Source organism: Salmo salar, chromosome 18 (genome assembly GCF_965601325.2).
Source record: "Salmo salar chromosome 18, fSalSal1, whole genome shotgun sequence".
In the NCBI taxonomy this organism is placed as follows: domain Eukaryota; kingdom Metazoa; phylum Chordata; class Actinopteri; order Salmoniformes; family Salmonidae; genus Salmo; species Salmo salar.
The window spans coordinates 97632587-97647745 of record NC_138308.1 but is presented as its reverse complement, the minus strand read 5'-3'; the positions used below and the strand labels follow the sequence as shown (position 1 = coordinate 97647745).

Sequence of the window (15159 nt, the reverse complement as noted above, 5' to 3'; positions counted from 1 at the left end):
GATGGGATCCTCTTTCTAATAGAAGCCATGAGGCAGTTCTCAGACAATTGCATAGGTTATAGAAATGTTGCGCAACATGAGCTCATGAAATGTTTTACATTTGCATTGATGTCAGAGTGATTAGAGGGACAATAGAGTGCTGAGTACCAGGCAACTAATGACCATCACCAGCATCAGAGCTTGGAGAAGCCTAATTACTAAATGGTCACGTGGAATTTGACTGCCTTCATTTCTTGTAACTGCCGGTAATACAGTCCTACTCCTTCCTCCATTTCCCAGAAATGGACTGGTTCAGATAATCACACCAACAATAAAGTAAGTAAATCAACAGTTTAATCTCTGGATTTCTTCATGCATTTATATGGGGCGTGAATCAGTTCCTGTCGTACAGTAAAGACAACTGTCCGTCTTTTCAAAGACTTCATTCCAACGCCTTTCATCTACAATTAGACAAAAAACATTAACATCCAGAATCAGCTGCAAAGAAATAACATTTAGTGAATGAGTATGTATATACACACACACCTTGGTGGAACAGTTGCTAGCAGTTGATAGCAGTGCCTGGTGGAGTCTCCGTACCCTGAATCTTCTGTCCAGTAGTGGTCACACACCAACAGTAACCTACCAGAAATAGACATGTTGCACATACAATATTTACTGTAACATTCAACTGAATTGGAGAATTTAGTGTGTGTATATGTGCGTCCGTGTTAACCTGTAGAGCCCGAACATTGCTTAGGGGTGTATCGTCCAGCGGCGTCACACGTGGGGATGTAGGCTCCAATTGGGCCATGTGTCGCGGCATATCTAGCACGCTCACAGGGGGTCATGGGTCGTAACGTAGCATCTGGACACAGGTAACATAGATTGATTGTAATGTGGACATAACATTGCAGCACATGCATGCCGGAATCTTGGGTTGCGTCCCATATGGGCCCTGGTCAGAAGTATTTTATACGGAATATGTTCCATTTCAGATGTAACCTAGGTACTTCCTGGCTAAATACTGAAATTGCGCTACTTGTTTAAAAGCCCTGTGCAGTCAATTCAGTTTCTGTCTTTTGTATAACAGCTGATGAAACTAAGACTGAAAGTGGGGGTAAGTTGTGTCAGTGTTACTTCCTGACAATCCAATCATACATCCAGTTGAATGATCAAACCATTCATATCAGAATACCTCAGTCCAGCATCTAGACACCAATATACATCTCTGGAACAAGAGGAGTGGCAGGTAGCCTAGCGGTTAGAGAGTTGGGCCAGTAACACAAAGGTTCCTAGTTTTAATCCCTGAATGTCAAGTTAAAATATCTGTCTATGTGCCCTTGAGCAAGACAACCTTCTCTCCAGTGTCACGGTTGATAATGGCTGCCCAAGGGACAACTGGTTATGAAACAAAACATTAATACGTACGTGTGTGAATAGGACAGATCAACACCCACTAACGTTTTTATTCAAATGTTGGTGAGTAAGTGTGAGGTACATCACTCTTACCTCCCAGAGCAAAAGCTGTGCTAACAAGCAGAATGATGGTCAATATCGCCATGGTGATAGTCTCCTGAGAGAGAGAGAGCGAACAAGAGCGAGATTAGTTGAGCATTTTAAATCATCTGGAATGGCTGTGGGTACTAGAGGAGAGGTTGAGGAAACCCTGTGTTAAGTACAAAACTTATGCAACAATTGCTAAACCCAGTCCTGAGGACCCCAACAAGCGAGTATCGGCAACACGGCGCGCTACGATTCTTCCACTAAAATTCAGGTATCATCTAATCTATTGTATGTGGTTGAAGAGCCTGGCACACAGGAATATGAATCCTTCCCAAATGGCTCCTCATTCCTTATGTAGTGAACCACCTTTGACGAGGGCCCACAGTGCACTACGCAGGGAAGGGGAAGCAGACTAGATCTTGACAGAGACTTCTATTCACTACAAAGGTAACTATTAGTCTATGCTCTTAAATTCAGGGGGGTCATATATAGTGCACTACACTTGACCAGGGCCACATAAGATCAACGTGCCATTTGAGAGGCAGCAAGTCTACTAAATAATATCACAAGCTCACCTTCTGCACTCTTCCAAGGGATTCACTGGTTGTCTCTCTGTTGTCTGTGAGTTATGGTCTACCTCTTCCACCTCTCCTTTTAAAGGATCTGTCACAGGTGTGACTAGTTGCCTCATTAACCCAACAAGAGATCCCGATGTCGGCCATTAGCTGGTGGTGTAAAGTACTTATGTAAAAATTCTTTAAAGTACTACTTAAGTAGTATTTTGGGGTATCTTTACTTTACTACTTCTATTTATTTCAACTTTCACTTCACTACATTCCTAAAGAAAATAATGTACTTTTTACTCCATACATTTTCCCCGACACCCAAAAGTACTCGTTAGATTTTGAATGATTAGCAGGACAGAAAAAATGGTCTAATTCACACACTTATCAAGAGAACATCCCTGGTCATCCCTACTGCCTCTGATCTAACAGACTCACTAAACACAAATGCTTCCTTTGCAAATTATGTCTGAGAGTTGGTGTGACACTGGCTATCCGTAATCAAATAAAAAAACAAGAAAATGGTGCCGTCTGGTTTGCTTAATATAATGAATTTGAAATGATTTATACTTTTACTTTTGAACTTAAGTATATTTTATCAATTACATTTCATGTTGATACTTCAGTATATTTGCTGAAACTTTTAAAACTTTACTCAAGTAATATTTACTGGGTGATTTACACTTTTACTTGAGTCATTTTCTCTGAAGGAATCTTCATAGGCAGTGAAGAGAGTAGTAGAGGAAGATGGGTCCAGTTTCAAGGGATCCTGAGAGGCTCCCTGTGAGTATGCCGAGGCCAATAGAGAGTGATAGGAATAACATGTGTTTCAGTAAGGTTGGTTTCTTAGCATTCATAGCCATGGTTATCAACTGTACCGCAGAAATGGAACATAAATCACTGAAAATATATGTTGTGGCGGTAGCTGCAGATAACTCGTTGGGTTATGAGATTTTACCGCAGAAGAGTTATAAGGTGTGATGAACGATAGTGTCCCGTTTTCCCAGGCTGCCGGCCTGCTGTAGGACAAAGCCCATGCGGTAGAACTCAGCTCACGTAGACTTGCATCCTAGCCCATGTAGACTTGCATCATCAGAGCGTAGCTGGATTGTGCGTCACATGCAATCAATCGAATCAATCAAATTGATTGATAAAGCCCATCTTACGTCAGCTGATGTCACAAAGTGCTGTACAGAAACCCAGCCTAAAACCCCAAACAGCAAGCATTGCAGGTGTAGAAGCACGGTGGATAGGAAAAACTCCCTAGAAAGGCCAGAACCTAGGAAGAAACCTAGAGAGGAACCAGGCTATGAGGGGTGGCCAGTCCTCTTCTGGCTGTGCCAGGTGGAGATTATAACAGAACATGGCTAAGATGTTCAAATGTTCATAGATGACCAGCAGGGTCAAATAATAATAATCACAGTTGTCGTCGATCATTCAGAGTATCTCTATCGCTCCTGCTGTCTCTAGAGAGTTGAAAACAGCAGGTCTGGGACAGGTAGCACGTCCGGTGAACAGGTCAGGGCTCGATAGCCGCAGCAGAACAGTTGAAACTGGAGCATCAGCATGGCCAGGTGGACTGGGGACCACCCATATCTTGTTGTTGGGGACCACCACCCATAAAAAAACTGTTTCTGGCTAAAGAGACAAGACTAACAAGGGAAATCCATGAACTAATAGTACAGGTAGATAGCAATAAAAAAATATACTACAGAGGTACAAAATAAGTTAGAGAAAAAACAAATCGAACATGTGGAACTTATTCAAGAACAATCTAATGTAATCTATTACAAAAATAAAGCAAAGTGTATGGAATATGGAGAAAAATGCAGCAATTATTCCTGAATCTCCCATACAGGAACGCTAACAAAAATGATTTGCATAAAATCGTTACTGAAGACGGAGTCATCTATGATTCTCCCAATGATATTTTAGAAGAGGAAGCTAATTATTTTAGGCAGATGTTCACTTTTCCGTCTCATCCTTTCCCACTGAATGAAGATTGTACATTTACATTTAAATTTGAACATTTAGCAGATGCTCTTATCCAGAGCGACTTACAGTAGTGAATGCATGCATTTCGTACATTTCATACATTTTTTTTCCCCGTATTATGGTAAGCAATTCTTTCCAAATAATATAAAAACTGGAAAATTAACAAATGTACAGAAAGATCAGTGCGAAGACCAAATTACAGAAGAAAAACGTTTTGAAACTATTAAATCCTTTCAGTCTGGGAAAATCCCAGGGCTTGATGGTATACCGGTAGAGGTATATCAAGTGTTTTTTTTATATACTAAAAGCTCCATTGTTAGATTTGTTTTAACCTGTTAGGGCTAGGGGGCAGTATTGACACGGCTGGATAAAAAACATACCCGATTTAATCTGGTTACCACTCCTACCCAGTAACTAGAATATGCATATACTTATTACATATGGATAGAAAACACCCTAAAGTTTCTAAAACTGTTTGAATGGTGTCTGTGAGTATAACAGAACTCAAATGGCAGGTCAAAACCTGAGAGATTCCTTAACAGGAAGTGGCCTGTCTGACCATTTCTTGAACTTCTTTTCCATCTCTATCTTTTACTAAGGATCTCTGCTCTAACGTGACACTTCCCACGTCTTCCATAGGCGCTCAGAGCCCGGGAAAAAACAGAATGTCGTCATTCCAGCCCCAGGCTGAAACACATTATCGCCTTTCTCAAGTGGCCGATCAAGGGACTCTGGGCTTATGCGCGTGACCCAACCGCCCCCGCCTTTGTGATTTTTTCCTCGGTTTGCCGAAAAGGAGATTCCCTGTCGGAATATTATCGCTTTTCTACGAGAAAAATGGCGTAAAAATTGATTTTAAACAGCGGTTGACATGCTTCGAAGTACGGTAATGGAATATTTAGAATTTTATTGTCACGAATTGCGCCATGCGCGCGACACTTCTTTACCATTTCGGATAGTGTCTGGAACGCACGAACAAAACGCCGCTATTCGGATATAACGATGGATTATTTTGGACCAAACCAACATTTGTTATTGAAGTAGCAGACCTGGGAGTGCATTCTGACGAAGACAACAAAAGGTAATCAAACTTTTATAATAGTAAATATGATTATGGTGAGTGCTAAACTTGCCGGTGTCTAAATAGCGAGCCCGTGATGCCTGGGCTATGTACTTAGAATATTGCAAAATGTGCTTTCACCAAAAAGCTATTTTAAAATCGGACATATCGAGTGCATAGAGGAGGTCTGTATCTAAAATTCTTAAAATAATTGTTATGCTTTTTGTGAACGTTTATCGTGAGTAATTTAGTAAAATGTTAGCGAATTCCCCGGAAGTTTGCGGGGGGTATGCTAGTTCTGAACGTCACATGCTAAGCTGGTTTTTGATATAAATATGAACTTGATTGAACAAAACATGCATGTATTGTATAACATAATGTCCTAGGGTTGTCATCTGATGAAGATCATCAAAGGTGAGTGCTGCATTTAGCTGTCTTCTGGGTTTTGGTGACATTATATGCTGGCTTGAAAAATGGGTGTCTGATTATTTCTGGCTTGGTACTCTGCTGACATAATCTAATGTTTTGCTTTCGTTGTAAAGCCTTTTTGAAATCGGACAGTGTGGTTAGATTAACGAGAGTCTTGTCTTTAAATAGCTGTAAAATAGTCATATGTTTGAGAAATTGAAGTAATAGGATTTTTAAGGTTTTGAAATTCGCGCCACAGGCTGCAAGTGGCTGTTACGTAGCTATGAAAATCAGATCCAATAACAACATTAGAGGATTAGATATCCAAGGTTTAAAACAAAGGTGTCCATGTATTTCGATGGCTCAAGTTTTAAATGAAGTCCGCAAGCTAGATCTCTGCAATGTGTCATTGAAGATCTAGATAACTTTTCTGTACTCTCTGGACATAAACCTAATTATGATAAGTGTTCAATATTATGTATTGAATCCTTCAAAAATTCGACTTTTACATTATCCTGCAGTTTACCCATAAAATGGGCTGATGGTGAAGTAGACATACTCAGTATTCATATCACAAAAGATATAAATAAGCTCTACACAATGAATTTCAAAATAGAATGTGCCCATCTATATAATGAATATGAATTGGGTGGGTTGAGATTATTCAACATAAAAGCACTAAACCTCTCTCTAAAAGCTTCACTCATTCAAAGGTTTTACTTGAACCCTATATGGTTCTCAAGTAGATTACTAAGAAAAGCTCATCCATTGTTTAAAAATGGCCATTTTGCCTTTGTGCAGATTGCCATGTCTCATTTTCGATTAATTGAAAATGATACTTTTTTCAAAGTATCTCTCTTTTTCAAACAAGCATTGCAGAGCTGGCTACAATTTCTATGTCACCCCCCTGAAAAGATAAAACAAATATTACAACACATATTATGGCTGAAGTCAAATGTGCTGGTTGATAAAATACCTGTATTTATGGGAAATATGTTTGAACAGGGTATTTTGTTCATAAATGATATTGTAAATTGGAATGGTAGAATTATGGCCTTCATGGAGTTATCAGAATTGTAAGGAAAGGTCTGCTCAATCCAAGAGTACAACCAATTGATTACAGCATTACCCCAAAAATGGAGGAGGCAAGTGGCAGCGGGAGGAGGTAGGGAACTGGTCTGTCTGCCCAACATAAAGGATCAAAACTTGCGGAGGAATAAAAATAGCATAAATAGGAAAGTATACCAGTTTCATTTGAGGACCAGGATGTTGACAACTGCGCCATACAGATTGCAAAATAGTTGGGAAGAGATTTGAGTTGATATATAAAACGCAAGATTCAAGACTTCGTGCTTTTCAGCTAAAATGATTATATAGAATTCTTGCTACCAACAAAATGCTGAATATTTGGGTAATAGAATCATCGAAGCTCTGCAGATTTTGTTGTGAGGATACAGAATCAATAGACCATTTGTTTTGGTATTGCCCTCAGGTAGCCTGTTTCTGGTCTCAGGTTCAGGAATGGCTGAAAATGCAGTCAATTACTAATATACTAAAACTCTTAGTAAAAGTATTTATCTTCAACTCGCAATCTGTGGATTCTATTCGATTACATAGATTGATATTGTACGTTAAACATCACAGCATAGTTGAAAGATATGTGTTGCGTGGAAACCCGAAGTGGGTGGCCAGCAGAGATACATGGGATGGGCTGAGGGAAGCTGAGGGTTGGTATGTGGAATTGGAGACAAGTGGGAGTGGAGTTGCTGTGTGGGAGATAGAATGATGGTCAAAGATAAAAGTCCAAATAAAACATTTAAAAAAGTACATTTGAATGACACTAAGTGGCAGTGTTTTTACAACAAATGCCGGTTTGCCTGAGGCTGATGCCGTGCAAGTGTTTGTGAACATGCATTTGTGAACACACTCTCATTCAAATAAACACATACATGTAATAGTGCCAGACATGCACACAAACATTTACAGTTGGCGTTGCTGTTATGATTTAATTGTCCTTGATATCCTTTGTTTTAAATTGCGTTGTTGTTTGCTGTTTTCTTCTGTCTTTTCCTTTTTTCTCTCTTTAGTTCATTCTCATGGTTGTTGGTGCATTGGGGGGTTCTTGGGGGTGGGGAATGGAATTAATTGTATTTTTTATTTTTTATTATTTTTCTTCCTGGGGGGGCTGTGGGAGGGGTCTCGAATGGTTGAGGGACAGCTATTGGGGAACTGTGGGGGGGATCTTGGAGGGTTCGGGATCAAGTTTTTGGCCTGGTGGTAGATCGGCCAACATTACATTTACATTTTAGTCATTTAGCAGACACTCTTATCCAGAGCGACTTACAGTAGTGAATACATACATTTCATGCATTTTTTTTTGTACTGGGAATCACACCAAGCTCTACCAACTGAGCCACACGGAGGGCTCAACATGCCCTTGAGCAGAGAATTGACCCTGGATGCTTCTGTGTGTCGCTCTGAATGGGAATCTGTTGGACGACTGGGATGATGTAGTTATTGAGCGGCTTCACTGCAAGTATATTGTATGTTTCGAATATTCAATAAAGTAAAAATTTTTTAAATATTTTAATAAAAAACGACTCAGCCAATGCAGTATTTATTATGGATCCCCATTAGCTGCTGCCAAGGCAGAAGCTACTCATCCTGGGGTTCAGCAAAATCAAGGCAGTTATACATTTTAAAGACATTACCATACATTCATAACAGATTTCACAACATATTAAGTGTGTGCCCTCAGGCCTCTACCACATATCTATAACACAAAATCCAAGCGTACATGGGTGTAGTGTGTATGTTATCGTGTGTTTGTATGCATGTGTTGCTTCAGTGTATTTTTATCCGTTTTTTTAAATCTAATCTTACTGCTGGCATGAGTTTCTTGATGTGGAATAGAGTTCCATGTAGTACTGTGCACCTCCCATAGTCTGTTCCGGAAAGTAGTATCTTGGCAGCAATTCGAACATGAAGGCCTGATTCACGCAGTCTCCTCCGAACAGTTGATGTTGAGGTGTCTTACTTGAACTCTGTGAAACACATATTCTAAGACTGGTATCTCTATTGAACATATCCTCTGCAAGAGAGGTAACTCTGGGTCTTCCTTTCCTGTGGTGAGCCTCATGAGTCATCGTAGCTCTTGGTTTTTGAGACTAAGAACGTTTCTTTAAGTGCAATGTTCCGCATTGACTGACCTTCCTGTCTTAAAGTAATGGGCTGTTTCTCTTTGCATTGAGCTGTTCTTGGGCTTAAAATAACAAATAGGGCTATTTTCTGTATACCACCCCTACCTTGTCACAACTGATCGGCTCTTACGCATTGAGGAAAGAAATTCCACAAATTAAGTCACACCCGTTAATTGAAATGCATTCCATGAATCTGGTTGAGAGAATGCCAAGAGTGTACAAAGCTGTCAAGGCAAAGGGTGGCTACTTTGAAGAATCTCAATATATTTTGGTTTAAGATGTGATTCCATGTGTTATGTCATAGTTGAAAATATTAGATGAAAACCCTGGAATGAGTAGGTGTGTTCAAACTTTTGACTGGTACTGCAAATATAGTAGATCTAACCTATAGAAAGCTGATGGGATCCTCTTTCTAATAGAAGCCATGAGGCAGTTCTCAGACAATTGCATAGGTTATAGAAATGTTGCGCAACATGAGCTCATGAAATGTTTTACATTTGCATTGATGTCAGAGTGATTAGAGGGACAATAGAGTGCTGAGTACCAGGCAACTAATGACCATCACCAGCATCAGAGCTTGGAGAAGCCTAATTACTAAATGGTCACGTGGAATTTGACTGCCTTCATTTCTTGTAACTGCCGGTAATACAGTCCTACTCCTTCCTCCATTTCCCAGAAATGGACTGGTTCAGATAATCACACCAACAATAAAGTAAGTAAATCAACAGTTTAATCTCTGGATTTCTTCATGCATTTATATGGGGCGTGAATCAGTTCCTGTCGTACAGTAAAGACAACTGTCCGTCTTTTCAAAGACTTCATTCCAACGCCTTTCATCTACAATTAGACAAAAAACATTAACATCCAGAATCAGCTGCAAAGAAATAACATTTAGTGAATGAGTATGTATATACACACACCTTGGTGGAACAGTTGCTAGCAGTTGATAGCAGTGCCTGGTGGAGTCTCCGTACCCTGAATCTTCTGTCCAGTAGTGGTCACACACCAACAGTAACCTACCAGAAATAGACATGTTGCACATACAATATTTACTGTAACATTCAACTGAATTGGAGAATTTAGTGTGTGTATATGTGCGTCCGTGTTAACCTGTAGAGCCCGAACATTGCTTAGGGGTGTATCGTCCAGCGGCGTCACACGTGGGGATGTAGGCTCCAATTGGGCCATGTGTCGCGGCATATCTAGCACGCTCACAGGGGGTCATGGGTCGTAACGTAGCATCTGGACACAGGTAACATAGATTGATTGTAATGTGGACATAACATTGCAGCACATGCATGCCGGAATCTTGGGTTGCGTCCCATATGGGCCCTGGTCAGAAGTATTTTATACGGAATATGTTCCATTTCAGATGTAACCTAGGTACTTCCTGGCTAAATACTGAAATTGCGCTACTTGTTTAAAAGCCCTGTGCAGTCAATTCAGTTTCTGTCTTTTGTATAACAGCTGATGAAACTAAGACTGAAAGTGGGGGTAAGTTGTGTCAGTGTTACTTCCTGACAATCCAATCATACATCCAGTTGAATGATCAAACCATTCATATCAGAATACCTCAGTCCAGCATCTAGACACCAATATACATCTCTGGAACAAGAGGAGTGGCAGGTAGCCTAGCGGTTAGAGAGTTGGGCCAGTAACACAAAGGTTCCTAGTTTTAATCCCTGAATGTCAAGTTAAAATATCTGTCTATGTGCCCTTGAGCAAGACAACCTTCTCTCCAGTGTCACGGTTGATAATGGCTGCCCAAGGGACAACTGGTTATGAAACAAAACATTAATACGTACGTGTGTGAATAGGACAGATCAACACCCACTAACGTTTTTATTCAAATGTTGGTGAGTAAGTGTGAGGTACATCACTCTTACCTCCCAGAGCAAAAGCTGTGCTAACAAGCAGAATGGTCAATATCGCCATGGTGATAGTCTCCTGAGAGAGAGAGAGCGAACAAGAGCGAGATTAGTTGAGCATTTTAAATCATCTGGAATGGCTGTGGGTACTAGAGGAGAGGTTGAGGAAACCCTGTGTTAAGTACAAAACTTATGCAACAATTGCTAAACCCAGTCCTGAGGACCCCAACAAGCGAGTATCGGCAACACGGCGCGCTACGATTCTTCCACTAAAATTCAGGTATCATCTAATCTATTGTATGTGGTTGAAGAGCCTGGCACACAGGAATATGAATCCTTCCCAAATGGCTCCTCATTCCTTATGTAGTGAACCACCTTTGACGAGGGCCCACAGTGCACTACGCAGGGAAGGGGAAGCAGACTAGATCTTGACAGAGACTTCTATTCACTACAAAGGTAACTATTAGTCTATGCTCTTAAATTCAGGGGGTCGACCCACAAAAAGGGGTCATATATAGTGCACTACACTTGACCAGGGCCACATAAGATTAACGTGCCATTTGAGAGGCAGCAAGTCTACTAAATAATATCACAAGCTCACCTTCTGCACTCTTCCAAGGGATTCACTGGTTGTCTCTCTGTTGTCTGTGAGTTATGGTCTACCTCTTCCACCTCTCCTTTTAAAGGATCTGTCACAGGTGTGACTAGTTGCCTCATTAACCCAACAAGAGATCCCGATGTCGGCCATTAGCTGGTGGTGTAAAGTACTTATGTAAAAATTCTTTAAAGTACTACTTAAGTAGTATTTTGGGGTATCTTTACTTTACTACTTCTATTTATTTCAACTTTCACTTCACTACATTCCTAAAGAAAATAATGTACTTTTTACTCCATACATTTTCCCCGACACCCAAAAGTACTCGTTAGATTTTGAATGATTAGCAGGACAGAAAAAATGGTCTAATTCACACACTTATCAAGAGAACATCCCTGGTCATCCCTACTGCCTCTGATCTAACAGACTCACTAAACACAAATGCTTCCTTTGCAAATTATGTCTGAGAGTTGGTGTGACACTGGCTATCCGTAATCAAATAAAAAAACAAGAAAATGGTGCCGTCTGGTTTGCTTAATATAATGAATTTGAAATGATTTATACTTTTACTTTTGAACTTAAGTATATTTTATCAATTACATTTCATGTTGATACTTCAGTATATTTGCTGAAACTTTTAAAACTTTACTCAAGTAATATTTACTGGGTGATTTACACTTTTACTTGAGTCATTTTCTCTGAAGGAATCTTCATAGGCAGTGAAGAGAGTAGTAGAGGAAGATGGGTCCAGTTTCAAGGGATCCTGAGAGGCTCCCTGTGAGTATGCCGAGGCCAATAGAGAGTGATAGGAATAACATGTGTTTCAGTAAGGTTGGTTTCTTAGCATTCATAGCCATGGTTATCAACTGTACCGCAGAAATGGAACATAAATCACTGAAAATATATGTTGTGGCGGTAGCTGCAGATAACTCGTTGGGTTATGAGATTTTACCGCAGAAGAGTTATAAGGTGTGATGAACGATAGTGTCCCGTTTTCCCAGGCTGCCGGCCTGCTGTAGGACAAAGCCCATGCGGTAGAACTCAGCTCACGTAGACTTGCATCCTAGCCCATGTAGACTTGCATCTTCAGAGCGTAGCTGGATTGTGCGTCACATGCAATCAATCGAATCAATCAAATTGATTGATAAAGCCCATCTTACGTCAGCTGATGTCACAAAGTGCTGTACAGAAACCCAGCCTAAAACCCCAAACAGCAAGCATTGCAGGTGTAGAAGCACGGTGGATAGGAAAAACTCCCTAGAAAGGCCAGAACCTAGGAAGAAACCTAGAGAGGAACCAGGCTATGAGGGGTGGCCAGTCCTCTTCTGGCTGTGCCAGGTGGAGATTATAACAGAACATGGCTAAGATGTTCAAATGTTCATAGATGACCAGCAGGGTCAAATAATAATAATCACAGTTGTCGTCGATCATTCAGAGTATCTCTATCGCTCCTGCTGTCTCTAGAGAGTTGAAAACAGCAGGTCTGGGACAGGTAGCACGTCCGGTGAACAGGTCAGGGCTCGATAGCCGCAGCAGAACAGTTGAAACTGGAGCATCAGCATGGCCAGGTGGACTGGGGACCACCCATATCTTGTTGTTGGGGACCACCACCCATAAAAAAACAGTTTCTGGCTAAAGAGACAAGACTAACAAGGGAAATCCATGAACTAATAGTACAGGTAGATAGCAATAAAAAAATATACTACAGAGGTACAAAATAAGTTAGAGAAAAAACAAATCGAACATGTGGAACTTATTCAAGAACAATCTAATGTAATCTATTACAAAAATAAAGCAAAGTGTATGGAATATGGAGAAAAATGCAGCAATTATTCCTGAATCTCCCATACAGGAACGCTAACAAAAATGATTTGCATAAAATCGTTACTGAAGACGGAGTCATCTATGATTCTCCCAATGATATTTTAGAAGAGGAAGCTAATTATTTTAGGCAGATGTTCACTTTTCCGTCTCATCCTTTCCCACTGAATGAAGATTGTACATTTACATTTAAATTTGAACATTTAGCAGATGCTCTTATCCAGAGCGACTTACAGTAGTGAATGCATGCATTTCGTACATTTCATACATTTTTTTTCCCCGTATTATGGTAAGCAATTCTTTCCAAATAATATAAAAACTGGAAAATTAACAAATGTACAGAAAGATCAGTGCGAAGACCAAATTACAGAAGAAAAACGTTTTGAAACTATTAAATCCTTTCAGTCTGGGAAAATCCCAGGGCTTGATGGTATACCGGTAGAGGTATATCAAGTGTTTTTTTTATATACTAAAAGCTCCATTGTTAGATTTGTTTTAACCTGTTAGGGCTAGGGGGCAGTATTGACACGGCTGGATAAAAAACATACCCGATTTAATCTGGTTACCACTCCTACCCAGTAACTAGAATATGCATATACTTATTACATATGGATAGAAAACACCCTAAAGTTTCTAAAACTGTTTGAATGGTGTCTGTGAGTATAACAGAACTCAAATGGCAGGTCAAAACCTGAGAGATTCCTTTACAGGAAGTGGCCTGTCTGACCATTTCTTGAACTTCTTTTCCATCTCTATCTTTTACTAAGGATCTCTGCTCTAACGTGACACTTCCCACGTCTTCCATAGGCGCTCAGAGCCCGGGAAAAAACAGAATGTCGTCATTCCAGCCCCAGGCTGAAACACATTATCGCCTTTCTCAAGTGGCCGATCAAGGGACTCTGGGCTTATGCGCGTGACCCAACCGCCCCCGCCTTTGTGATTTTTTCCTCGGTTTGCCGAAAAGGAGATTCCCTGTCGGAATATTATCGCTTTTCTACGAGAAAAATGGCGTAAAAATTGATTTTAAACAGCGGTTGACATGCTTCGAAGTACGGTAATGGAATATTTAGAATTTTATTGTCACGAATTGCGCCATGCGCGCGACACTTCTTTACCATTTCGGATAGTGTCTGGAACGCACGAACAAAACGCCGCTATTCGGATATAACGATGGATTATTTTGGACCAAACCAACATTTGTTATTGAAGTAGCAGACCTGGGAGTGCATTCTGACGAAGACAACAAAAGGTAATCAAACTTTTATAATAGTAAATATGATTATGGTGAGTGCTAAACTTGCCGGGTGTCTAAATAGCGAGCCCGTGATGCCTGGGCTATGTACTTAGAATATTGCAAAATGTGCTTTCACCAAAAAGCTATTTTAAAATCGGACATATCGAGTGCATAGAGGAGGTCTGTATCTAAAATTCTTAAAATAATTGTTATGCTTTTTGTGAACGTTTATCGTGAGTAATTTAGTAAAATGTTAGCGAATTCCCCGGAAGTTTGCGGGGGGTATGCTAGTTCTGAACGTCACATGCTAAGCTGGTTTTTGATATAAATATGAACTTGATTGAACAAAACATGCATGTATTGTATAACATAATGTCCTAGGGTTGTCATCTGATGAAGATCATCAAAGGTGAGTGCTGCATTTAGCTGTCTTCTGGGTTTTGGTGACATTATATGCTGGCTTGAAAAATGGGTGTCTGATTATTTCTGGCTTGGTACTCTGCTGACATAATCTAATGTTTTGCTTTCGTTGTAAAGCCTTTTTGAAATCGGACAGTGTGGTTAGATTAACGAGAGTCTTGTCTTTAAATAGCTGTAAAATAGTCATATGTTTGAGAAATTGAAGTAATAGGATTTTTAAGGTTTTGAAAATTGCGCCACAGGCTGCAAGTGGCTGTTACGTAGGTGGGACGAATTCGTCCCGCCTAGCCCAGAGAGGATAAACATCTCCTTAATCTAACCACGTTTTACGGTTTCAAAAAGGTTTTACGGCGAAAGCATAAATTTAGAGTATGTTAGGACAGTACATTTACAAGAGTTGTGTGTAATGTTTTGTCAATTCAAAGACAGGGTCACCAAAACCATAAAACCAGCTAAAATGATGCACTAACCTTTTACAATCTCCATCAGATGACACTCCTAGGACATTAT

General features: G+C 40.2%; 1 protein-coding gene across 1 annotated transcript; it reads right to left on the bottom strand.

The window, feature by feature from the left end:
- Positions 1–316: 316 nt before the first annotated feature.
- LOC145861684 (equistatin-like) lies at positions 317–2097 on the bottom strand. The gene is made up of 5 exons (XM_082964535.1): positions 2061–2097; positions 1492–1555; positions 716–847; positions 526–621; positions 317–440 (listed from the first exon to the last, which is right to left on the bottom strand). The coding sequence occupies exons 2-4, from the start codon at positions 1541–1543 to the stop codon at positions 542–544; spliced, it is 264 nt and encodes an 87-aa protein (XP_082820661.1). The 5' UTR covers positions 1544–1555; positions 2061–2097; the 3' UTR covers positions 317–440; positions 526–541.
- Positions 2098–15159: the final 13062 nt, after the last annotated feature.

What these genes read in the sequence shown, in the direction of transcription:
- LOC145861684 (XM_082964535.1), bottom strand. Translation starts at nt 1,543, where the DNA reads ATGGCGATATTGACCATCATTCTGCTTGTTAGCACAGCTTTTGCTCTG. An exon ending in CACAGCTTTTGCTCTGGGAG is followed by an intron (nt 848 to 1,491) that starts GTAAGAGTGATG and finishes ACCTGTGTCCAG; the next exon opens with ATGCTACGTTACGACCCATG. An exon ending in GCAATGTTCGGGCTCTACAG is followed by an intron (nt 622 to 715) that starts GTTAACACGGAC and finishes TATTTCTGGTAG; the next exon opens with GTTACTGTTGGTGTGTGACC.